The following is a 26,132-nucleotide window of genomic DNA, read 5'->3' on the forward strand; positions in this document are numbered from 1 at the left end:
AACAGTTTTTCTGTATTTCTATTATTGAACTCAACTGTTTTATTGCTGTTCATGGTCTTTGTTCAGAGTTGACATCTCAGGCCAGCAGCATTTGAAGGGTTAAAATTCTGATCATCTTCTTTTGTGGTTTTTATTTAGGAGAGGATGCTGAGCCAGAGCAGCATCGGCGCCAGGAGTCGAGACGTGTTTGGACTCCGGTGTTTACCAGGTGGGACCTCTCATAGATTTAAATACAAGAAGATGCAAGAGAATGATTTATTTGGTTAACTTTACATCCACACAGCAACATATTGGATGATATCATCAGTTGTTGTCAAGCTCTGCTAATCCAGCTCATTTGCTTTTGCGGCTTTTCTTTAACTCTCAGTGTCCTCATGATTCTCCCATTGGGGTGGATGGAAGAGATGGTTGGAACTTCCTCATCCTCTCTTTGCATCCATGAAGCCTCCTTTTCAACTCCTCTGGGATTTGAGATGCTAATCAGCTGCTCCTAATTGTAAAAACAATGCCTTGTTGCCGTGGTTACTCATACCTTAGGGAACATTTTCTTGCTCCTTTCAAGGCAGAAGATAAAGAAAGTTTAAACGCAGAAACAACAACACTGGCAAAACAGTAAAAGGTCTGTGTACAAATATCAATAAAACAGTCTGAATGACAAAATCAAACCTGATTAATCAATGCTTTAGCAAAAAAGTGATGAAGAAAAGTCTACAAAAAGAAGCACTATTTTGCTTTAGCACCTATTCTGTTGTTAGATTTGAATGTTTTTCTGTTAAATATTGACGTTCTTGGCCTCCTCTTATTTTTCCTGTCCTGGCATCAACCTTTCTTTCTCCTCTCTCGTAAAACCCTCTGACTGTTCTGTCTTTCTCCATTTCTTCTTCACCTTCATTCCAGCTGGAGTAAAAGTATAGCTGTCCTCGAAGAGAAGGGCAAATGATAAATGTCATATATCATTTATTTTCTGATCCCTGCCATGACCTGGTTTGACTTCCCTCGGAGCTAAAGCTGCATGTAAATGCTGCCGTTTCTGATTCAGGTAGAGGAGTCCATCTTTTAAATGTTACCTTGCACGCTCCCTCCTGTCTAAGTGTTGAGGTCGTTTGTAAGGGCAAGTTCTCTTTCAGACACAGCGGAGTCAGGAGTCATTGTAACTGCACCAAGTGAAAGGGCTTATGTTGCACCTGCAGACTCTTACTTTCTCCCCGTTGGCCCATTCTGCAGCTTCATGCAAACACTTTGCACAAAATTAATATGTGCCATCTCTCCTTGTGCTAAAATATGATGCAACATGTCACTGAAGCATCAATAACATTTTGAAAAGTGTCCTAATGGGTTTTCTTTCATATCAGAGGGAGATTAAAATTAAAAATGCTTGACAGATGAAAAAATGCTTGCAGAAGCCGTTCTGTTGTGTCAGTAGTTACCAGTATTCTCAGGTGACGGCGGGACACAGGACCTCAGAAACGGAGCTGGCCTGCAGGAGGTCAGACGGGTCAGCGCAGCTCCAGCAGCCGTGGGTAGATCATGTACCGTTTCATTGCTGCTAGTAAAGGAGGAGGGGGTGTACTGTCCATCCGCACACAAAGCCGGGGGCCGAACCCCCTTCAGAGCATCGCCACAATCATTCTCCACTCAGGCTAAAGTTACTGCCTGTCTCTAAAGCTGTCAGTCAGCTGACTGATGAACAACAGAGTGATGATCTTTGGATTCTCTGGTTTCATTTGGCAACTAATTCTTTGTTTTATGTCTAAAGATTGAAGATTTCAAACTGGAGAAACTTGAAGATATCTTTATGTTTTGATTTGAAATCTAATCCAGTTGATTTTGGATATTTTAAACTATTTAGACTACTGTTCTGCAGAAAGTAAATACAGAATAAGTACAGTTTTATTCACTGAGGTTTTCATGTGTCGATTCTTTAATCAGTTTAACTTTTTTCTTCTTGCACCTCAGTAGAAAATCAAAAATGCCTGGGGGAAAAAAATGAAGTGCTTTCTGAGCAATTGATTCTAGTTTTACTCAGATTTGTTTTCTTAAACTGATCATTTAATTCAAAATGTCCTTTTAAATCCCACTGGCATGTAGTGGTTCAAACCAAAATTACTCATACGTCTGGCAGATTTACCCTCATGTTCTTCTAAGGATACTGAAGATTGGGGTTATGGCATGGAGGCATTTCTACCAGAAATACACAGCTATGAAAATGATTTGATTTGCTGTAATATCAGTGAATGTTTTTTCCATTTATTATTTAGAAGTTGATTCAGGCAATTTCTTTTAAAGAAAAAGTTAAATGTTAAAGCAAATCAATCTAATAAATTCCAGAGTAATGAATAGTTTTGGATTGCCTGCATCATGTGAATGAATATTATCTTTGTTTAGATCTTTTGCTGCTTTTTGTGTTCCACTGTGAAACATAAAACTTCATGGATGTAAAAACAAAAACAGAAGTTGGGCTTAAAATTATAAATTTGAAATGGATATGTTCAATGAAAGCATCACTAAATGGCAGTAAATTTGATAATATGATTAAGTGCAGATATGATTTGCAGCTTAAAGAGACAAATCACACTTTCTATATGACTGGTGTCCTAAAGAAGATTACAAACGGGAATCTATCAGTAGCAGCATTTGTGTTTGTGGGACTATTGTGGCAATGCCATGCAGTCACAATAATACAGTTACTTAAAAACAAAAAGTAATAAATTGTTATTACCAACAGAACCACATCATCTGCAGAAAGCAGAGACCAGATCCAGACGCCGCCAGAATGGATTACCTCAACACTTTGGACAAAATCTATAAATTCTGTCCATGAAGGTTATGAACAGAAGTTTAAGAGTAACTTTCCCAATAATAAAATACATTTATGGAAAGCAGAGTGTATTATGAGATTTTGTTGTTTTAATTGGTGAGTAAATGTGGAGCAGCTCAGTGTTGGAACAGCAAGGGCTTGTTATGCAATTGGAGCGCTACAGGAAGGCCGTAAAAAAGCCTTTATTGGATTAAAGGGCGACATAAACACCTTCACCTGTCCTGCTGAGTCACGCTGGAATGAATCAAAGTTTGTAGTCTAATCTTAACTTGAGACACCATGTTCCCTGTGTTTGCTTCACCTTTAAAGTGTGTAGCCTGGAGGAGTGTTTCCAGATCCGTCACTCCCTGAGGAGACTTTAAAAAGAACCACACACTGCAAACCCTCCGTGCTCAGTCGCTGCAATCTCTGCTGCTGGATCCAATCCGGGGTGGTTTTAAAGCTTAATTACAGTTTATGCTGCTTGATTTAAACTTCTCTTGTGCAATCAGAAAAATGATGGAGGGTAAAAAGTGATTTTCAGCAGCAGAAGGAAGTGTAATATCTGTAAAAATGGCAGTTTCCTGTTTATGTGTTGGTTTCCTCCTGAAAGACTGGGCCGAGCCCAAGACTGAAAGGCTGTCCCAGTTCCTTTTCACATAGGCACCAAAGGAATTTAGTTCCTCCTCAGGAGGCTTATTGTGACAGCAGCCTCTCCTCTGCTGATCTTTTCAGTGAAACTGAAGCGTTTTCTTGACGGTTTTCTCCCAGTCCTGGTCTCTGTTGCCATGGAAGCTCTGAGTCTTCCTGGCAGGGATTTAATATTCCTGGGGGAGGCTTGGAAATGTGCTGCCTCACTACTGTGTGTTTGCTAAACTGCTTTCTTTTTCTTTCTTTTACGATCATGTTTACACACATCTGTGTTTGAGTTCTGGAATTTCAGCTACGCCTTCATCTTTTACGAACGCTGCAGATTTACAAACCCTCCATGTTTGTTTCTAAGTGAGATTGTTGACTCACATTTGTCAATCTCACTATAGTAACTTGGTGTGATGTGTGGAAGACATCTGATGGTGTGCGTACAGCGCGCTGTGCTCATCGGAGAGACAATCTGGAACAATGCGAGGACATACCTTTAGATGGGAGGATGTTGTTCCACCCACTCCCAGCTGCTTACTCCTTTCAGTTCCTGTTGTTGCTCCTCTCTGAAGCCGACGTGTTGTTGGAAAGTTTGTTGAATTTCAGCAGACGGTCTGTGTGTCTCCCAGGTGAATGTGTCCTCCAGAGGACGGTCATGGTGAGGAAGAAGCTGACTGCCAGGGAAGGCAGAGGATGGCTCTCTGGTACCCTCTTCTGCACCCACTTCAGAGTGGCATTTGTTCCCCAGGACAGTCCCAAAGCTGATGTGAGTCTTCACCTAACTGACCCGTAAAAATGGAGTTGTGGCAAGAAAAAAGAGCCACCTGTTTTCAGCGTGGATATATTCAGGAAGTTATGAAAAAAGATTATCCCTGATATGAAGAAGACTTGTACGTATTAAATTTTTTCTTTGATAAATGGTGGAATACTCTATCAAAGTCGACCAAGAGTCAGACAGCAATCCTTTATTACTTCGTCCGTACAAGATAAAAAGCTATTTGTCCCAAAAAAAAGTCCTCAGTAATGGCCTTAGATAAGCAGCTGTTGCTACCCATCGATCTGGAGTTGACGTCCCAGCAGATTCATCCCAGGGTCAGACAAATGCCAACAACTCAAAACCTCAGTGTGCCTGTTAAAGGGACAGTACTGTGTATATTCCAGGCACACAGTGCCATTTTAAAGCACAATAAAGAAACATCAGTTGTTATAAAAATACAGAATATATCAAATGTGACTTAAAAAATGTCTTTGGTTCTGGTACTGGAGCTGCAGAGCAGAACAAAACCAGAAGACCTGAGTGGTCTGGAAGGTTGATACAACAGTAGATCTTTAATGTATTTCAGTGATGTATAAACTAGCAGAAGTATTTTAAAGTCTATTCTTTGAGCTCCAGTGAGCCGTTGTAAGGACTTTAGAACTGGGTGATGTTCTCCATCCCCCTGGTTTTAGTGAGAACGCCAGCAGCAGCGTTCTGGATCATCTGCAGCTGGAGGATTGATTTTTTTTTTCAGGCAGACCTGTGAAGATGCTGTTGCAGTAATGAATGTAACTACAGTTAAACACATGGATGAGATTCACTGAGACGCCGGTCCTTTAATCCTGGAAATGTTCTTCAGGTGATGGAAGACTGACTTTATAACTATCTTTGTGTGTCTCTGAAGGTTCAGGTCTGAGTCCACCACTATATCAATAACGCTATAGCAATTAATTATTGGTGCTAAGTGCCAAGTCGTCCATTCATGATGTCTTTAAACCCGGAGGGATGGTTGACTTTTCCTTTTTTAAAAACAATCTAAAAGCCAACATACTGAGAGTAAATATCTTAGCAACCCGTTAAGACGCACCAACCATCTACATCTGGCTTCCTGTGTGATTTCTGATGCAGGACAACGCAGATCCGATCCTCCTGGGAGATCATGACATAGCTCTGGCATCTATAGAGAAAGTGGTGGCCGGTGAGTAACACCTCAAACCCACTCTGTGGTACCGCTCACTGTCACCTGCTTTTAGCATCTGCTGCCAGGCTGCAGCGCTGGTTGTGTTTTATAGTAGGTATGGTGATGAATCTCTATTAGCTTATCTCTGCTTTACTTAAGTTAACATTTAACAGTTTTGTTGTCCTGCTTTGCGTTTCAGTCGGACCAAACAGAACCAAGCTGGTGACCCCGAACTCGTCCCTGAAGTTCACTCCAGAGGAGTTGGTGCTCTACTGTCGGGACATGAGAGTCATGTGCTTCCTGTTTGACCGCCTGACCCCCGATGCGCAGGTCATAGAGGTGTGTCCTGATCTCATTGGTTTATGACAGCAACAATACACACACTGGGACATGACACACATTCTGCATGGCCAGAGTCTCATCAGAATCAAAGAGTTGATGTTTACATCACATTTAATATCTGACCCAATATTAATATCTGTATTGGTCCGGATATCGAAAAAAAATTCTAGACCAGGTATCAGTGACAATGTGCCCAATCCATAAGGGCAGATCTATGCAGTGTAACTCTATGCTTTCTGCTCTGAGTGACGTCATACCTTATTTTTGCATTATATTTAGAATTCCTAATTGCACGTCCTGAACCATTTTAAAGAAGGTTTGCTGCAGTTTATTTTTTGCATATTTGACTGAGGTAGTGAACCTGTTGTTTTTGTCAGTTTCAGTTGTAGAAACATTTAAAGTGAATTGTTTTTTCTGCATCGGCCGATACTAAACCTCAGATATTGGTATTGGAAGTGTAAAAAGTGGATTGATACATTCCTGATCTTTTCCTTTTTTACTATTCAGCACTGATAAAACAATATTTTTGGTGTTTTCTAGAACAGTTTCATAGCCCAGCCTCTTCCCGTGTGTTTGTGCACCAGATTGAAAGCTCAGGTTTCTTACCACCCTGTACATCAGCCATATCAAGCAGCTCATCAGTGTTGTAGCCCCTCTGATTTGCCTCAGGTCTTCCTGCTGTAAGTTGACGACCTTTTGTCCTCCTGACCTCTTGGTTCCCCTCCTCAGATAACTTACACCATCGCCAAGACCTACCAGCCTCTCAAACCCGGCTCCGTTTTAGCCTTCCAGAACGCTGCCCTGGGGAGTGTAGGTGAGTGGTTTACTGCCCGCAACCGCTCCAGGTCCTTCCTGGAACCAGTCCTGTCCATTTACAGCTCAAGGATGAATGTATTGATGAGTAATATGTTATATTCATTTTGGTCTTTTTAATGATTCATTTGAGCTTCTGGGGTGAAATGGATGCACAGCTACAGAGATAAACAAGAAACATCTGGGTCCACAAGTGGAATTTAATTGGATTTTCTTTCTTTAATTCACACACAGTTAAAGTTCACAGTTAAAGATATACCAATAGGTTCAAAAGTATTCATGCACCCCCCTCCCCCCCCAATATGTGCATAAATATCCCTTTTGCATTCTTTTTGCAGCCATTTTGGTGTAACTGCTTGCATATTTGATCATTCAACTTGGCAGAAATTACACAAATTATTTGGCTTCATGGCATCGATCTCCAAAACGTTTAATAATGTTGAGGTTGGAGCTTTGAATAGATCTATTTTTTATCTATTCCTGACTCGTATCATGCATGTATCCTTAAAGAGTCATCATGAATGGTGATGCTGTAGGCAGGAATATTTTCTGTTTCTGTTTTTGAAGATTTAATTTTTAGAACTTTAAATCTTCACCATTGCACTCTTTGGGTTTCCATAGTTCAGAGTGCTGCTAGCCCAGCCAACAAACACCATCTTGTTTGACAATTGTGTTTTACATCTTCTTTTTATTTTGACTTTGAATCCAAGTGAACTCACAGAACAAATTAAATTAAAATGCAGTTTTTTTAAAACATATTTTCAGTCATTATAATTGTTTAAGGACAAAAAGTGAAGGATAAAAATCATCTGAAATCAAATTTGGTATAATTTTTAAGCCATATCACACAGCCCCATTTTGTTGCCATGGCTACACATCATCACAGCTGTCTAAATAGCTCAATGTTTGTCATGTGACTACAGACTTTGACTTCCTGGTTGAGCGTGAAGGTACTGATTTTTGAGTACGTTTCTCCTTTATCTTTTCTTTTATGGTTTTTCCCTTACATCCACATTTGAGCTTAAATCTGTAACCATGCGTATTGAAATTCAGTTAACAAAATAATAAACCATGTGTTTGTTCCATTTCAACGTCTCATTCGGTCTCTAAGAAGCATTTTATAGTTTTCTCACGGTGGGTCTAAAGACAGAATGTACAAAAATCTGTGATCACGGTTCGTCATCCGTCTGCGTGTCATTCCCACCATCTGCAGCACCGTCTGAATGCGATGCTGCAACTCTCCAACTTGTGGAGAATGTAAGATTGGAAACATCAGGAAATCTGTGCAGACCATAATAAAACACAAAGCTCACATCGTCTCAAGTTGCAGATATTGGAAACGTTCTCTTAGGTGGCGGGACAATGAAAACATTGGCTTTGAAACCGTAACCATGTGGGGATCTGTTGAAACTGACATCGATTTGAAGATTAAACCAACATAACTAAATATATAATCAAGCTACCAAAGTAGCTTGATTATATATTTAGGGGTTATTTTAATATAGACCTCAGAAGTTTGTTGCAGTTAAAAACATTTTTAAACACGCTGCTGAGTGCAGCCACATATGGAAACATGAGCCCCTCTGTGCTGTATATCAGGGTATGCTAAAGCTACGCTACGCTGGCCGCTCTGGCTGACTGTCAGCTCTTGGATTAATAATGCAAGCCCCCTTCAGCAGCAAGTAGTTAAATGACCTGGAGTTCAACTCTGCCCTAAAGGGTCAAGTGTGTCCGTTCTGAGTCTGCTACAATATTCAAGAAACATTAAATGGTGGTCTGACATTGAGAAAGTAATATTTGAACAGTTTGATTCCTCCTCATTTTACTGAATAACCCAAATAGTTTGTGGCACATTTCATTGCAACACTTTTGTATCAGGAGGACTTGATGTCCTGTCAATGACTCAGAACAAGCCCAAATCATCAGCCAGCCTCCACCGTGCCGATGTGCTGTTTGGGTTCCTCCAAAACGGTGCTGTGCATCACGGCCAAACTTCAGTCTAATGTGTCCAAAAGACTTTTTTCCTGAAGTCCTGTTGTTCATTCAGATGCAGATTTGTGAATTTAAATCACCGGCAAACTTAAATATTGGTTTTAATATCGGCCCAGTTTTACTTATTGGGTACTGATGTTAATGCTGATGTATTCTACATCCCTATGAGGCTTCTGTGTATTTGTGTAAATGTGTGTTTTTTGTTTGTTTGTTTGTTTTGTATGTTGGAATGTTTTCTTCTAGGGAAAGATTAAAAATCTTTTGTAAATAATATTTTTCTCAGTAGAGATTCTTTAATTAGTTCCTCCTTTAAAGCAGAACTAAGCCCCAAATCAACTTCTTTTTTTTCCTTTGGAGAAATTATCTAAGTTAAACCATGGGGGAGTTTTTTATGTTTCTGCGCAATTTTGACATTTTCGCGTAAATTTGTTTAGTTCTTCAGTATTTAACATAAAACCATCTCAGTGCTGCCCTCTGTGGGTGGATCCGTGGCTGCTGCAGTTAAATGTTTCGATTGGTGAGCTACAAAGCTCTGGTATAAAACTAACTCACTCAGATACGCCCCCCGGTGGCGAGTCAGAAGCTGGAACAGCGATTGTGACGATCATTGATGCATTAGCACTGAATTATAAACTTTGAATTTAAATTATGAAAAAAGGCCCTCGTATAACAAGTAATATTTTAATTAATGTAAATATATACTTTACACTTTGTTGATGTACGTTTTAAGAATAATCCAGAAGTATTTCTTGAGTGCTGGAACAGATCGTTCAGTAACGATCCCTGCACTTAGCCACGCCCCTCAGCGTCTCTTGGCTCCGCCCACGCTGGCGTTTATCAAAATGTGGCCGGGGGCGGGGCACTTTTTGAGCTCATTGCTGCAAAGTCATTGCTGTTGCCTTTCTTATTGTGTCAACTCACTCAGTAAACTCCTAAAATCCCTTTTTATTATGAAATAAGCAAAAATTTTACACAGAAACTCCAGAAATGTAAAGTTGTGTACTTTCTTATCACAGCTGTATAAAACTGAGAAACAGCAAATGGTGGTGTAATCTAATTTAAATACTATATCTGCTCTCCTCTTCAAAGTGTCACAGATGATATCTGAATAAAAAATCCAAACCTTGTGTTTGAATCGCTTTTCCTCCTCCAGAAATGAAGCAGTTCCTAAGCAACCGCCGCCGAGACTCCCACATGAACTGGTTTGAATCCGCCTCGGACTGGGAGCAGGAGCTGGAGCGCTGCGGCGCCACGAGCTGGAGGGTCAGCTCCGTCAACGACCGCTTCGAAATGTCGAACAGGTAAAACCTCAGGCTGTGCAAACACAGTGAAAACGAAGAGAGACAGACAGACAGGCGGCACCTCAGGCTCTGCTGATGCGTCCTCTGATGTGTTTTTAACATGAAACAACTAAAGCCGTTCTTTCTGCTTCCTGACAGCCTGTCGAAGTTCATCGTCGTTCCTCAGAAGGTTTTGGACACAGAGCTGAAGAAGAGTTTTGCCCACTTCAACGAAGGACGGATACCTGTAGGCTTCAGAAACACCCTTTGATTCACAACGCCGCTTCTGAACATGTTGTGTTTTTAAAGTTGTGATGTGTTGAAGTGGTTTGCTGATGTTTCAGCTTCTCGTTGACATTCTTTCAGGATGAATTAATTTTAATTTAGTTGTTTTTGTGGAATGTGTAACGCGGCAGGGTGACGCTCTGGTTTTGGTTTGTTGCAGCGCTGGTGCTGGAGGCATCCCAGAGGCAGCGACCTGCTGCGCATGTCCAGCTTCCAGAACAACATCTACCACGAGAAAGACGACATCAGGTCTGGGAACGCAGCGGCATCTGTTTAATCAGGACTGTTTGATCTCAATAAACTCTGAGGTTTAGGTTGGGTGACATTTAGGTTTTAGTCTCTTGTCTTGGTTTAAATATCTACTCTGAAAAATAGAATGGAGCTCCAACTTAAAAATATTGAGTCGGTTCATTATAAGTAATCAAATTAAGGTTGTCCAGCTCACTTTATTTACGATTGTTTAACATGACAATAAACTTAGTATATTTACTTGGATAAACTTAATTTGATTAGTTGAAACAAATGAACACAATTCTTTTTAAGCTGGATCACCTGATTTTTATGTGTATTAAAAGTCTAAAAATGGCTGTTTAGCCTCCAGGAAACCAATTCATTCAGTTAAGATGAGTGTTTATGTTCTGAGCAACCATTTAAATCAAAGCACAAGCTTTTATTTCAGCTAAATAAGCTATCAAATCAAATAAATATCTGATAATTTGAATTGTCTGTAACAACCACGTTCCTTTTGCTTAAAGCTATCAACTTTTTATAACTTATTACAAAACAATATTTAAAATGGTAGACGTTGCTTTATCTACTGATGATACTGTCAAACATGAAAATGAAATGGAAAATCACCTCACCACAGATTACAGCTTCTTTAATTTAGTTTTTTTAAAGTCTTTTAGCTGATCTCTATCTTCCTTTCTGTCGGTTGTGCTGTGCAGGTTTACTGCTGACTGTCGTCTTTTTACTCTGCAGCTGGAGTTTATTTTTGTCACTGTGTTGAGAAGAAGCTCAGATAAGTTTTATCGCTCCCTGAACAGGAAACACATTGGAACAGCTGAAAGCCACAAGCTACTTATTAAAGCTGCAGATTAAAAGCTGCTTAGAGTCACAGCAGCAGAATCTAGTTTTGACGCTCTCTTCTTACTTCCCTATTTATGAACAACTTCCTGCTGTGACTGGAGACACCACAGAAGAAGAAATTATACAGAATTTTAAAAAATCATTACTTATAAGCCAGGTGACAAAAAACTGAGTCCACCTCATGATTGCAGAACCACTTTAACCCACGATAGCTCTGATTAGCCTTCTTCTGTGTGACGTTGAGCTTTTCTCGTCATTTTGCTGGTATTTTGGCCCTAATGTTCAATCTGGCATTGCTTCAGGTCAGCAACGTTTCCAGATATTAGTTTCTGCCCAGCTTTTCGGTCAAATTTAGGTCATTGATTTATTTATTTTTTCAAGGATTCTGCCATGTTTGGTATCTTTGTCAGCTGACCTCAGATTTGAGGAAACTTAAACTTACTTTTATAAAAAGAAGTTTTCTCCTCCAATACTTAAGCTTTTTCTTCTGTCCTGTCACTAACTTTAACATTTATGTTCATTATGTCTAAAATCTTAGAATTTACAGAGGGTGTACTTTCTTTATTTCTCTTGTAACACACCAAAGGTGAGCTGGTTGTAAAGTAACCCAGTGTGGCGTTGTGCTCTGCAGGAACCTGGAGATGGTTCTGTTTGGTTGTCAGTCGTCTCTGTGCGTGGTGGTGGAGCTGGGCGACGAGCTGCCGTCACCCGCCGACATCCAGCTGGCCCACAGCCGCCTGCGGGCCCTTTGTCTGGGAGGTGGGCTCAGACACACACACTCACATCCACACACACACACACACACACACTCACATCCACACACACGCCATCTTTGTGGTGACTTTCCATTGATCTACATTCATTTTTACAGCATCAAAACTCAATTCACACCTTAGTCCTAAACCTGACCCATAAGCCAAAAACACCATTTGTCCCCACAACGTAATATGTGTCAGGAAAGTTGTCCCCATAAGGTATTAAATACATGTTACACCTGAACCAACATGTGTTCAGATGGCGCAGAAAACCAAGTGTTCATATCTGCCATAAATCTGTGTGATGGAAGTGAATCTATTTTCCAAAGCTCTTACATTTCAGGACGATTTCCATAAAACTGATAAAACTAGAAGGTTCCTCAGTTATATTTACAACATAAATCTAAGTTTTTTTGTTTATTTTAATGTAAAAGAGTAAAATAAATTCTACACAAACTACACGAGTTCACTTCTGTGATTCAAACCGAACAGGTGGGTGTCATTAGCTTGTTGAACTATGTTCTACCACATGTTGACGTTCATACACAGCGAGTAACAACATATTGAAAGTTAGTTCTGTGTTAGCATTAGCTTCTGCTTAATACCATGTTGGTATATCACTTCACTGTTGGTGAAACTGTCTGTGGTTAGCTCTATAGGGTTAGCGCAGCTAACCTGTTAGTTAGCGGTACATTGCTAATGACGTTATTGGAAGTAACTTTATTAAGTTTAGAAAAAAACGTTTGAATATCGCTTTAATTTGCATTTTTGAAACGAATTTCCAGTTATGCAAATTACGTTATCCTGAAAAGTTCATCCAGATACCAGAAAATAAAGTCAAATAGACCTTTCCCTTTACCTTCTTTAGCAGATATGATTTATTGGAGTCATATACAGTAATCTTATCTTCCTGCAGCAGATTAGGAGCACATTTTAGAAAGTAATCGTTGTTAAAGTACATATAAAACGCCCCCAAGAACAGAATGAAAGGAAAAAATGGTTTAAGGCAGAAAGATGATTGAATTTATCTGGTACAAAAAGAGCAAAAGTGCAAAATGGTCTGTATGACCTTCAACCCTCCGTACAGCTGTTAGATTTGAGTTCACAAGGTGACAGAGTAACAAAGAGCCCAGCAGCATGTTCCACCTCAGCTTCACATGCTCATCTGCCATCCGTACTCTCACAGAAACGGTGTGTGAAGGTCGCTCTTTATCGCAGCTCACACATTTATCAGCTCTGTGTTTTGTCTTGTTTCACAGCGCAGAGCTCTCTGCTGTGGAAAAAAACACCCACACATGAATTCAGTCGGTTACCGGGAGGATTTGGTCCTTCATAATGAAACTAGATGCTCTGATTGGCTCAGCCTTATGTGGGTTTTACTCCTCATATAACTGTTGATGAAATGGGATCAGATCTGAATGTTTTCGTGTGTGTGTAGTTTCTGGGTTCTGAGGTCATGTTTGGGTTTCAGATATCTCCTCGTCTGTGTCGGTGCCTGATGATAAATGGTTATCCACGCTGGAGGGAACACACTGGCTGGACTACATCAGGTAAAACCTCACAGTCTGCAGTTTCTCTCACATTCATCTTCCAGAAGCTTTTTGCTCGTTTGGGTGTCATAATGTTAAAAAAACTACAGCTCCCATAATGCACCAGGCATGCAGCATGACAGCAGTTAATCTTCCAGACGTTCAACTCACCTGCAACACTGTGAAGATATTTGGATGTTTTTCTCCTGGAAGGAAAACCAAACTTTTAGATTCACTTCCAGACCTCTAAGCTTCCTTCCTTTCATCCTTTCATCCTGTCTTCCCTCTTTTCTTCCTTCTCCCTTTTTTCCTCCTTTTCATTGATCAAAATGTTTTTTCTTTCTAGTTCTCCTTTCATCTGTTCATTTCTTCCTTCCTTCTTCCCGTCCTTCCTTCCTTTTGTCAATATTTCCTTCTTTCATCTGCCCTTCCTTCAGTCTTTCTTCTCTCCTTCCTTCTGGTAATATTTCTTTTTTTCTTTCTTTCCTTCCTTCTTCTCCTCTTAAAGTCTGCTGCTGCATCTTATCGCTGCCATTACATTTTGGGAAAATAATATTTAACTATATGTAACTACTGACTAGAACATATGGATGAGAGATATGAGGCAGCCTCTCTATCATTATTATTATTATTTATTAAAAAAAGCACAGATTTAGTCTTTTTGGTTGTTTTGGTTGAGGTTTACGTTCAGACCAGCAGAACCAGAGGCAGAATATTTCCTGCCAACTGAACGGCTCCAGGGTTCGGTTTTCGCTTCTTAGAGAAGCAGAACCAGACAGAAATCCTCCAGGATCCTCAGAGAGAGTAGCTGCTCAGTCAGCATCGTTTCACTCAAAACTGCAAATATTTCCTTTTTACTCCAACATAAACACTCTGGGGAATGTCGTTCCTTCACCTTTCTCTGTGTGTGTGTGTGTGTGTGCGCGTGTGTGTGTGTGTCCAGGTCGTGTCTGAGGAAGGCATCAGAGGTTTCCTGTTTGCTGCGCAGCGGTCACCTGACTGTGGCTCTGCAGGGTGAGTCACATGACGCCGGACCCTGGCTCACATCATTCAGTCCATCCATTCATTATTCACGTCAGTCCTCCTCATTAAAGCCACATTAGGGCTCAGAGTGAAGTAGCGCGTTAGCAGGAACAACCACACTCCACTGGACCTACATGCACAGTTAAAAGCCTCCAAACAAAAGATACGCAGCGACCGCTGCTTCACCTGACAGGTAAATCCACACCACGGCGTCTTACTGCAGACTTTATCATGTGATGTGACTTAGTTTAGCTTCTGAAGGAGACTCTAAACCTATCAGAGTTAATTTAATTTCAGCTTCACTGGTTCAAATAAAAAATCTCTTGTTTAATCACCTTCTGCTGTTAATCAAAATCATTTTTCACGTGTTGATGTGAGAATTATTGTTTTAGCTGCTGATGCTTCCTTTGCTAGAAATAATCAAGCGTTCACTAAAGGAATGCTGTTACTGCATTTTAGGCAATAACATTTTTTATTACTGTTTTAAAAGGGACTTAATTATTTATTTGTATTTCATAAAATAAGTTTAAGTAGTTAAATGAAATATCAGTAGAATGTGCCAATTTATTTTATCCGACTAATCGACAGAATAATCAATTAGTAGAATAATTGTTAGCTGCAGTCCGAATTTAGATTCACAGACTTTACAAACACTGAGCTGCTTGGTCAGAATGGAGAGAAGTGCATTTACATGGATAGACGCTCTGAAAACACTGTGTTAGCTGTTGAGCACGGTGGTGGCTACATCATGATGCGGGGCTGTTTTACTGAACTGATGCATTTCTCAAAATGGATTAAACGATAAAAGAAGAGGACTGCCTCAAATCAACATTTCCTAAAACCTGGATCTGCATCAAGAAACCAACCAGAGCCCTTTAATTGAAAGTTCTTCTTAGAAGGTTTTGTTTGTGTTTCATTATAATCCAAAGTGATCAGAGTTGTCAGCTGATGACAGAGTTAGCATGCATCTGTCCTTGGAGCATTTTTTTGCATCTCTGGAGGTTTTTTCTTCTCTGCTTTTGATCACTGCTTGCACTTCACATGCTTTGAAAATGAAGACGTAGAGTGACCATTATGGCTTTGTGAGATCCTGTTGGAACTCGTTAGACAAACATGTTTGCTCATTTCTCACCATCTGCTGTGGCAGAACAAAAACACCCTGTGACACAGACGCAGTTTGTCATCCTGCAGACCTGTGATCAGCCGTTTTCCCCCTCTGGTGGTTGTTCCTCTAATCCTCCTTTTTGGAGAAACTGGCTTTAAGCTAAACCTTTATGCGTGCTGTGTTTCAAACCAGAGGTGGAGGACCGGGACATGAGCTGCGTGGTGTCCAGCCTGGTCCAGGTGATGTGCGACCCCCACTATCGGACCCAGCATGGCTTCCAGGGCCTGGTGCAGAAGGAGTGGGTGATGGCCGGCCACCGCTTCTACAGCCGCATCAACTACCACCGAGAGAGCGACAAGGAGGAGGTGAGGCTCCAAAACTGAAAGCAAGTTAGAGATCAGAATGTCCAACATAACCTCAGCTCTCCATATTCCCTCTCCTCTTATGGCGTCTTAGTCCGATCCACTCAGTTTGATTGGGAACCAAAATTGTAATATTTGTTAGATTTGCAGATCCTGCTGTTCTCGTTCAGACAGCAAATCCTTTAAAAAACCTGTTCACGCCCCTCGCCTGCGGGGGCGCTGCTCCAAGAACTACTGAAGGAAATGACTCAAAAACCTCTGAAGAAGACACTGTTTTGGTCCACATCAGAGTTTGATTCACAGAAAACGAAGCGAACCAGATTTGTATTAAAGCAGACTAAACGGGCCTGGTGTGAACGCACCCTGATCCTCTCCCTGTCCTGCAGTCTCCGGTCTTCCTGCTCTTTCTGGACTGCGTCTGGCACCTGTGGTTCCAGTTCCCGTCCCGTTTCCAGCTGACAGATGACTTCCTGTTGGCCCTGCACGACAGCGTCCACCTGCCGCTCTTCTCCACCTTCCTGTCAAACTGCCAGCGGGAGAGATGCAAACGCTCCCAGGTACTGAACACGTGGGACAAACTCCTCCATTCTGCCCAGAACTACGTTTCTGACTCTTTTTTTTAACTCTTGGCAGAATGTCGGCCAGTTGTACACGCCTGTTAACGGCTGGAGGGACATGCTGGGTCCGGACTCTTCCTCTGACACGTCAGACCCACCGCTGCCTCCGGTTTGGGACTGGGCCCTGCAGTACAGTCGGGAGAGGCGGGACGGCTTCGTCCAACCCGTCGCCCCGATGCCGCCGCTCCAGCTGCTGCAGAACGGAAACCTCAACACCAACCTGGACACACACAGGGTAAATGCTCTGAGCACCAACACCTGAACCAGAGCTGCTATATTGTTGTGATAACAATAAAAACAGCAAAACTAGTTTTTTAGGTAACTTTATAACTATGACTACATGACACAGCAAACACAAATCCTGCTCTAGAGAAACATTCCCGTCTATAAAGCTCTTCTTTAGGACACCAGGCAAAGAAAGAAATGTGATTTGTGTCACGACACGCATCAAGGTTATTATAGTACAGCCTTTTGAACTAAACAAAATCTACAATAACTAATGAAAACTAAACTATAATAAAAAACCCAAAACTTTTACACCCCTACGCTTCACACAGTAACTGCATTTAATCATATTTTCAAATTATTGATATTTTTTTAATCTATGGGTGAGAAAATATAAAAAAAAAAAAACGGTAAAAGTAACAATCCAGACAATTTTTTTTTTTTAAACATCATAATTTGGAGTTTATCATGACAGTGACAAATCAAAATTCTTCTCATTGATAAGAATTTCATCATGATGAACTAATGGTATGATAAATTCCCAGCCCCAGCTGTTGGCAGCAGCACATCCTGTTCTTGAGACCACTGCTCCCTCTAGTGGTGGATGTAAAACAAGCACTGTGCTTCACCGAGCTGCAGCTGAGCTCCACAGCATCGATTTTCACTGAGACACATTAACTGTTTATAAAATGGACCTTGGATTTGTATCAACCTTTATTTATTCAACCAGGATCAAAACTCCTGGCAAGTGGCAGCTCATACTTACAGAGTAACTACTTATCAGCAACTCTTCAACAACAGTATATTTTTTAAGTAGGATAAGTTTATTGGTTTATTTATTGTTCACTTTTCTTACCACCATCTGAATGATTTTGATCGACAGCTTTTGTGCTTTTAACCTCCTCTGGTTGAAGCAGGAGAATTTAGTGCCATAACCTCTGATTAATTATTAATTACTGTTATTTTATTGTTTTTTATTGTGACTGACTTTAAAATTATGAGCCCATTTGGACATGAATAAAGATCTGAATCTGAGGAGCAGAATGGACAATAAACTAAAAAAGGAGAAATAAAAAATATTGCTTTTTTATGTGTGACATGTAGTTGATGGAAGATTAGTAATCTAGATGGAATGAAATATTGTTTTGATTTGATTAAATTAATGTCATTTTCTAAGATTAGACTATTAAACATCACCAGAAAAAAATAATTAAGCAGAATGCATCATGGGTAGTATCTGCAAAGATATATAGCAGTTAATGTATTATGTATCATTGCGTGTGTTTTTTTTATTATGCGTCTATTATTGTGTTTTAACATCAACCTAACAAAGGGACTAGAGATGGAAATTAGCCCTCTGGCTGTAATCTCATGTACATTTTTATAAATATGTGTTTATCTGTTTTTAACAATGACCTTGAAGTTGAAAATGTAAAGTTTTTATGTTCTCCTGCTCAGAGTTGCTGCTGCTGTTGCTCTTCTCTGTTAAATCTTTGATCTTTCCTGTGTGTTTGTGTTGTGGCCCTCCAGCTGGCCGACGCCGGCCCCGGCTCCGTGTTCCTGCTCTCCCGCGGCGCCTTCACCTGCCCCGCCAACCTGCCGCCCTGGCGCAGTGGCGGCTCGGGCGCCTACAGAAAGAGCCACCGGAGGGCGCTGTCCTGTGAGAACGTGCCTGGCCTGGAGCGGCTGCTGAAGGCGTGGGCCCTGACTGAGCTGCCCCAGAACACGGCCACCGCCTCAGGGTCCAAGGGGCCCCTGGATCCGTACGAGCCGCTGCTGCCCCTCCTGATGGGTCCCTGCATGAGCCTGTGGAGGGAGTGCTACCTGCGGGGGGCGCTGCACGCTCAGGTACGTGGCAGGACTCTGAGGAATCCAGCAGATGACGTCGCCTCTTAGAAATGCAGATCAGTCGGACCTGCTGGTCAGTAACTCCCAGAGCAGAGCGGAGGCTTCGTGGTGCGTCTAACGCCGTTTCCATGGCGATGATAAGAATAGTCCAGGGCCATGTGGGCGGATGCCGTCGCCTACTGCACACAAGCTGCAGAGGGAAGCTATTAAACTGCAGAGGGATCCACTTCATGTTACAGGAAGTGATTATGAAACGTTTTGGAGCCTTTTATAGATGTTCCTGAAGTTATGAGAGGAACACACATCATCAGTGACACAAATAGACTGAATGGTCTGTGTGTGTTAAGTTTAGGTTCTGGATGATTCACAGGATGAAGTGGTTTAATAACATCACTCTGAAAACTCCCAGCTAATCCACTGAAAAGGAGGTAAAGCCTGGAAACGTCTAAACTCTGGTCTAGCACCTTTAGATCTGATTCAAAAACATAAAAATATGCAACAGGATTTTTTTACAAAAGAAATGATTTTGAAAATGAAGAGATTTGAAAATCATTCTCATTTATCCATTAAATTCATAAAATCCATGACCTCCTTTTTGTTTCGTTTTTCTTTCTGAACAGAAAATTTTGCCCTAGAACCTGTAAAGTTCTGTTTTCAGTCTGTTTGAGTAAAATAATTTTTATGTTTAAATCTCACAGAAATAAAAAAGAAAAGGAATTTTTCACTTTTTTAGAGGTTGAGCTCTATAAGATAAAATAAATTTCATAAATTTTCAAAGGTTCTTTGTTTATTGCCAACCAAATTTTAAAAATTTTTTTATTTGTCTTGATTGGAGCAAACCGAACCACGATGCTCCTGAACTGCTTACTAATAATTAGCAAGAGAAGCTAATCATGTAATCTGCTAATGCTGCAGGCGTCTGACGTTTTCCTTTATCAGGGTGAAATCAGTCATTGTTTTTGTTGGGTTTGCAATGAAAAAAGCCTGGTGGGTGTGAAAAGCTGCTCTGACTGTCTGCTGGTGCTACACACTGTTATTTTTATCCAGCTGCACTGATGCATGCAGCATTTCTATACATAAATATGGGAGCCGTGGTAATTAATATGGCCTGTGTGGTGAGGGTGAAGAATTTAAAGCAGCTGTTTCAGGCCTGAAATGATAAACTCAGATCTCTGCAGTGAATCGACTATTGGAGCTCCTCAGTGATCTTAATCTAAACTAATATTTTAGTTTTTTCACCCTGGATTTAATGCAGATTATTTTTGTTGCTGTTCTTTGCAGAATCAAACCAATCTCAGTGTTTTATCCCTTTTTTTGTGTCAAACCAACAACAAGCAGAGCATAAATGTCAAAAGGAGGAACAAATTACACGTAATAATCTAAAATATGATGTGCATTAGTATTCAGTTCTATGCTGGAACCTTTTTATTCACGTTTCTGGTGCACACATAAATCTGACACACAAGCTACATCTGCTAACGGCAGCGATGAACAACAAAGCTGCTTCTCTGAGCCCTCTGGGGGTTAATGTCTGCTTCAGAAAATGATCTGATGGGCGCTGGGAAAGCTAAAAGGAGCTAGCTTAACGGCAAAGCTTTTCCAGCCTAAAATAGCAGCAGGACAGACGACCCCAATGCTAACGTCAGTGTCCACAGTTCACATTTATAATAAAGTTCCATGAATGATCAGCGGTTCACAGGAAAACTGAACTTTGCACCAATCTGATGGTTGAATAATTTAAAAAACAGATTAAAAACAGTAAATATCTTTGCTGTTGAGCTCACATATCTGTAATTTAGCTGCAAAATGTGTTTTTGAATTGAAAATGTTATCAATGTATGGTTTTCGATTAAAATGCTATTAGTTTATTACAGATCCTGTAATAAATTGGTTTTATTTCGGGGTATCGGGACGAACTGACCCTCTCTCTGTTCTCAGGCCTTCTCCCACCCGGTGTCGGCCAACCGGCCCCACCCGGTGGACCGTCTGGCCCAGGAGGTGCAGCAGCTCCGGGACCAGCTGACCCAGCTCTCCCCCCGCGCTGCTCCCGACTCGCTCACCGTGACCTCCGACCCCCGGCGACCCGACACCAACCTGAACCAGAGCACCAACAACAGCACCTTCCTTTACTCGGCGCTCCGGCCCAAATCCACCCCCCCGCCTACCTCCACCAACCAGCGCACCTCCAGGGGCCCCCCCTCTGCCTCAGCGCCGCCCCCCAGGCCCACCAGGGACGGCCCCAAACACTCCTTCCTGTTCGGACACTCGGCGGTAGCAGAAACGCGGTCGGACCCTCGCTACCATCCGCCGCCCGGCGCCACCAAGCTGCCTAAAAGCAACGGCTCGTCGCTCACTTCCTGAGGTCCAGGAGCCTGTGAAACCAGTATGAGGCCCATGTGGTCCCGTTATGGGTGACAACGGGCCTGGAAGAAGAACTCTGCTGTGTTCTGTACAGACAAACATCCATTTTCTACTTTTTCTTTAAAATGAAATCAGACTCAACAGAAATGCAAAAAAAGACCAAGAAATGAAGCCGAGGAACGGCCGGCGGTTTATCTTCAAAGTGACTCGGTTCTGTTCCCACACTGCTCAGATGAACTGGGAGGCTGCTGGACCGGACCGGACCGGACCTGTTCAGTACTGTCAACCTCTACGCTGTGTGATTACTCAATATGCAAACAGATTTTTCTGTCGACGGTTTCTGAAAGCCGCCGGTGCTCCAACCTCCGGCTTCAATGAGGAATTTAGGACATGGGATCTATTTTTGGTCTCGTATCCCTCCGCCGCTGCAGCAACGGGGCCTACTTTCACTCCACAGTATTAAATGTGTCTGCAGGCACAGCTCGGACCGTCTCACAGCCAGAAGAGTCCGATTTAGCTTCTCTTGTTGCATCATGTTGTAGAAATCTGCCTCCAGAACTTTTTCGTTTTTCTAAAACTGAAGTCTGAATTTTTATATTTAAATTGCGTCCTTTATCTTTCATTTGCCACAATTCATCTTGATCACTTTACTGCTATTTTTTGTAAGTATTTTCTGGTTTTGAGTTCCAACCTGGTTCATTCTAGGTTTCATACATCAACATTACATCAGATGGTAAAAAAAGCAGTGAAATATCCCTTTAAGACATCTGAATCAGCTGCCTCGCTCATCCAGATAAAACTAGATGATTGCACAAGTATTTGGAGGCTAATCTTGTAAATTTGTCTGGAAAATTATGGAACTTCATACTGAAAGATGTTGGTTATATAGTTCTGAGTGTTAATTCGCAATTCTAGTTGTAACATGTGGAAAGGAGTCATTTCTGATCAGGTTAGTGTTTTTCTAATAGGAGGCCAGTATTGGGAGCAAAGGGAAGCTTTGTTTACATTTTAATTTTTCTGCTTGTTTCAATTTGAAGTCGGAAACGTTCCACTAATAAAAAAAAAAAAGTTCCTTAATTTGTAAGCAGGATAACAGCCATCAGTCCTGATCTCCTGCCGGACGGTACCTCAGTTAATTACTGTAAATATTCAACACAGAAGCACTCAGCTTGCCAACCTGTTCGTCTTCCCTAGAAACACGTTGCTCCTGTCATGGAAAGTTTCACCCCTGCTGCTGTTTTCATCTGTTATTTAAAGTTTTTGGTACGGACGTTGTTTAAAATTTGCCAGATGTAAATATTATTTTTGGTTTTTTGTACCAGCATGTTTTGCTTGTGATGAACAAAGTGTTTCTCATTTCTGCTCATGAAAACATGAATTTCCCCGAATAAACACGTTGTCGTACACAGGCTCACGAACTTTATTTTTTAACAAAATAAATACGTACAAAATGATCTGGAACACTTTAAAGTAGCATGGCGCCTTTACAGTAAAATCAGGATTAAAAACCGACACGCAGGATAAAACCGCTTTAAGAGTTCATGTGCAAATGAAAAAGGTGAATACTGACAGTAAACATCCACTTCAGCTCCTGTGACGTCTCCAGGAACGACTCACAAGGCGTTTCGTTGAACACTTTGGGATGAAATGAACGTGTTCTTCCACTTTCATTGTGCTGATCTTTCCACCCGTCTCTGGAAATGCATCCTGGTACTTACTGAGCATTCTCAGTCGTTTCAGCAGGTTACCATAAAAAAAACAAGACAGACAACATAATGTGGAATGACTAACTTTAGTCCAAAGTGAGCTTAATGGCAGAGGCAGTGCATTCAGAGCTGAGGAAATCTGAAGTCCAGCATGTGAGGAAAGACTTTCACCCCCACCGACTCCCGGTGCACGGCTCCTGCAGGATCCCGCAGGGCCCGTAGAGGTACCCAGAGGAGGACGGGGCCAGGCCGCCCAGCTGCCGGATGGACTTGCACATTGGGCAGGGGTACTCGGACAGACCCTCGATGTCCTCAAAGGCCATGTTGACGATCTGGTCGCAGCAGGGGCTGCAGAAGAGGTGTCCGCACGAGAGGCGCTTGAGCCGCACCTCGTAGGTGATGCAGCACTGACAGTGCGGCAGGTCGGGCCCCAGCGACAGGGAGCCTGTCAGGGAGCTGCTCTCCAAGCTGCCAGCCTGGCTGGAGCTGAGCTTAGCAGGAGACCTGGGGAGAGACGGGATTAACACTCATTCATGGAGTCCCTCAGGGATGTATCCTCAGTCCCATAACGATCTCACTTCAGATGGCCTGCTGATATAAATGATCAACAGTTAAAGTTTAATTCAGCCGTTTTCTCAGAACATAAGAACCAGCTTTTTGAAGGTTATTATGGACTGTTATCATTTAAAATATTTTTTTTGTTTTAAAGTCTTGAGGTTTTAGGCCTGAATAACCCAGTTACCATCACTTAACCTAAAATTTCATCTTTGTACTTAAATGTGATGGTTTCAGAGCTGGTTTATTCCAGCTGGGAGTCAATGTGAGGTAAAATGTTTTCTGTTATTAACAGATTATGAAAATCAATGTGTGCCTGGAATTCATTTAGCTGGAAGTGAGATGAAATTTTACCTTATTATGGTTTCCTGCTCATTCTGGGTCATTTTCAGGATTTTATTATGTGTTTTTAAGGTATTAAATGGCTATGCAGTGGATAAAAATATCATAAAAACCTCACAAATGCTTGATTCCCAAACCCATCTATATTTGTTTTGTTCCTTTACCCCGACTGACTGAATGATGGCCTCTATTTGTTTTTCCAACTTTATTGCAACATTCTTTCATTCTATTTTTCCACAAAACGTTTAAATCTTATTTAGATAAAATAGTATTTTGTTTCCCTTAGCCATTAACCTGGGTTATGTGGGGTTCCTCTAGGCTCTGTTATTGGACCGCTATTATTCTACATCAAGAAGAAACTCTGATCCCCCAGCCAATCAGAGCTCTTAACACATATTGTCTATTAAAAAAAAACAAACTGGTTCATAACATCAAATTTATCATTTTGAATAATAGGAACGCTCTCCTAATCTTACCATGCGACCACTTGTGTTTTGCCATCTTGATGCATTAAATTTATTTTAATGGCATTCTGTAATTTTTACAATAATTATATTGTAGATTGTTTTGTTTTGTGTTGCTTATATTTGACCAAATATGTAGAGTTAAGTTCACTTTAACTTTCCTGAGTTTTTATAACCTTTTGTTTCTTTTCAGCAAAACAAATTTTAAATTGATCCAATAATAACAGATGAAAAAGCCAGAAGGAAAATTCTGGCACATTTGCAGCAATGTTAGTTAATGTGTGTTGTTCCTGCCACATTAATATAAAAACAAAGCTTCATATCATCTGTTTACAGTGTCATCATATTTAATGTCTCATGTAACTAAATGCTCACGATTTAAAATGGAAAAGTTTTGCACAGACTCCCCAAAGCTGTTATCACACACAGCTTTACGTTTCTGTGCTTCAGTCCTTTACAGTCGTAATATCAAGGATGAGTTGTTGAAGTCTCAGACGTACGTCTTTAAGGACATTACTAGAGATAAATTAGGAAATATTTTACAGATAGTGATATCTAAATATGTCATCCTTTAAGTAACGATTGCATTTATCTACAGAGATGGGAGTTTGCTGCAGCAGTTCACCTGCTGATGTCGCCTCATCACTGATACCAAACATCTGGAAATGTGTGAGACGACCAGGCAGGAACTGCTGAGCAGAACCAGGTTTTCCATCTCAGTTTTCCAGAATAACAGGTTCACTTGGTGTAAGCCAAGGTAACTCTGGGAGCAAATGTGTTCCTGCATTTTCAATAGACATCAGATATTCTGATTGATCAAAAATTGATTTTTGATGCATAAGTTAACTTTACAGTGGGCTGCTGAAACGACTATGATACCTTTTAATTTCTTGATACAAATTTAGAGTTACTTGAAGATTTCCGGTGCAGAACGGATTCTCTGCTTTAAATCAGAATAAATCCATTTGGACGATGAGAAGTGTTGTAAATTTTATCAGTAACCAACAGAATCCTTGAAGTGAGCTGAACGTGTCTTCTCTCATGTTTAAATGCCTCTAACATTTTGGTCAATGTCGTCTTGCAGAAAAGGACGTTGAATCATAGAATTAGCCTGCAGGTGATGGTGACTTTTCTCCAGTGCTGAACGTGACCCATCATGTTTGTCTTCAAGTTGATTTGGTTAAAACCTAACTGGTCAGACCTGAAATTAGGCCAGTCTGGGTGGAGTTAAAGGCAGATTGCACAACCCTAAACAGACTGTTGACAGTTCTATGTGTTTAGGTGTGGGCCTGGATGTTTCTTCTATGAAAGGCTGAAACCTGTTAGAAACAACATCTGAACATTCTGGGTCATTGCTTCTGTGCAGGATTAAGGCTAAATGTGAATATTTCTGGCTGGATTTCTGCATGATGCAGGCCGTAACTTAAGATTTGATTCAATTTAGGGACAGAAAGTGGCTCCATGATGCAGAGCTGGAGAAAATGAGAGCATCCCCTGACTTAGGAAACCTGTTGTCACTGCAGCTGAGAAGTGGGTGCCATATTTCCTCTTAGTGTTTAGAAGTGAATCATTTTCCACGTCCTGTGCCGACATTTAAACGGTTCAATTGTTATTTTTAAGCAGTGAAATATGGTCATTTAAAGCTCTTTGCATGAGGTGGACAGAGTTACGCAATAAAGGATTATCTTTAAAAAACGGAACAAGAGGCTGAATATCCATATTTGGGACTAAAAATATGAGCGAGCACTGGAAGCGACCAGAAACTGGTTTTGTTTTGTTTTGTTTTGTTTTTAGCAGCAGACGCCCACCAGCTGCAGCCAGCTGGATGGTTCCGGCCATTTCAGCCCGAATTCAAAGAAAAATCAGGTGGATTACTGATGATGATGATGGGTTGGGGGTCTCACCGTGATGAAGATGAGTCTTTGAAGCAGTCGAAGCTGAGCGCAGTGAGGATCCTCCACAGCAGATCCATGCCGGTTGCTCTCATGGTAACATCCAGAATCCAGCGAGCTGCTTTCCGACGAGCGTCATGTTGGACAAAAACAGCGCCGAGCCTCTTTAAATGA

The 26,132-nt window shown here is 41.2% G+C and overlaps 1 protein-coding gene across 1 annotated transcript in view; it reads left to right on the plus strand.

Annotated features, from left to right (window-relative positions):
• The window catches only part of mtmr11 (myotubularin related protein 11), a 34,856-nt gene extending 12,453 nt beyond the window's left edge, over nucleotides 1-22,403 (plus strand). Inside the window, exons 2-17 of the mRNA XM_007570539.2 lie at nucleotides 139-208; nucleotides 4,066-4,202; nucleotides 5,322-5,391; nucleotides 5,573-5,712; nucleotides 6,445-6,529; nucleotides 9,674-9,821; nucleotides 9,960-10,047; nucleotides 10,246-10,334; nucleotides 11,806-11,933; nucleotides 13,401-13,479; nucleotides 14,402-14,472; nucleotides 15,779-15,951; nucleotides 16,335-16,505; nucleotides 16,582-16,800; nucleotides 18,321-18,638; nucleotides 20,577-22,403. Of these exons, the coding sequence (XP_007570601.1) occupies nucleotides 139-208; nucleotides 4,066-4,202; nucleotides 5,322-5,391; nucleotides 5,573-5,712; nucleotides 6,445-6,529; nucleotides 9,674-9,821; nucleotides 9,960-10,047; nucleotides 10,246-10,334; nucleotides 11,806-11,933; nucleotides 13,401-13,479; nucleotides 14,402-14,472; nucleotides 15,779-15,951; nucleotides 16,335-16,505; nucleotides 16,582-16,800; nucleotides 18,321-18,638; nucleotides 20,577-20,999 (2,409 nt within the window). The 3' untranslated portion in view covers nucleotides 21,000-22,403. The remainder of the gene's footprint in view (nucleotides 1-138; nucleotides 209-4,065; nucleotides 4,203-5,321; nucleotides 5,392-5,572; nucleotides 5,713-6,444; nucleotides 6,530-9,673; nucleotides 9,822-9,959; nucleotides 10,048-10,245; nucleotides 10,335-11,805; nucleotides 11,934-13,400; nucleotides 13,480-14,401; nucleotides 14,473-15,778; nucleotides 15,952-16,334; nucleotides 16,506-16,581; nucleotides 16,801-18,320; nucleotides 18,639-20,576) is intronic.
• Nucleotides 22,404-26,132: the final 3,729 nt, after the last annotated feature.

This window comes from Poecilia formosa, unplaced genomic scaffold, assembly GCF_000485575.1.
Source record: "Poecilia formosa unplaced genomic scaffold, Poecilia_formosa-5.1.2 Scaffold263, whole genome shotgun sequence".
NCBI classification, from domain to species: Eukaryota; Metazoa; Chordata; class Actinopteri; order Cyprinodontiformes; family Poeciliidae; genus Poecilia; species Poecilia formosa.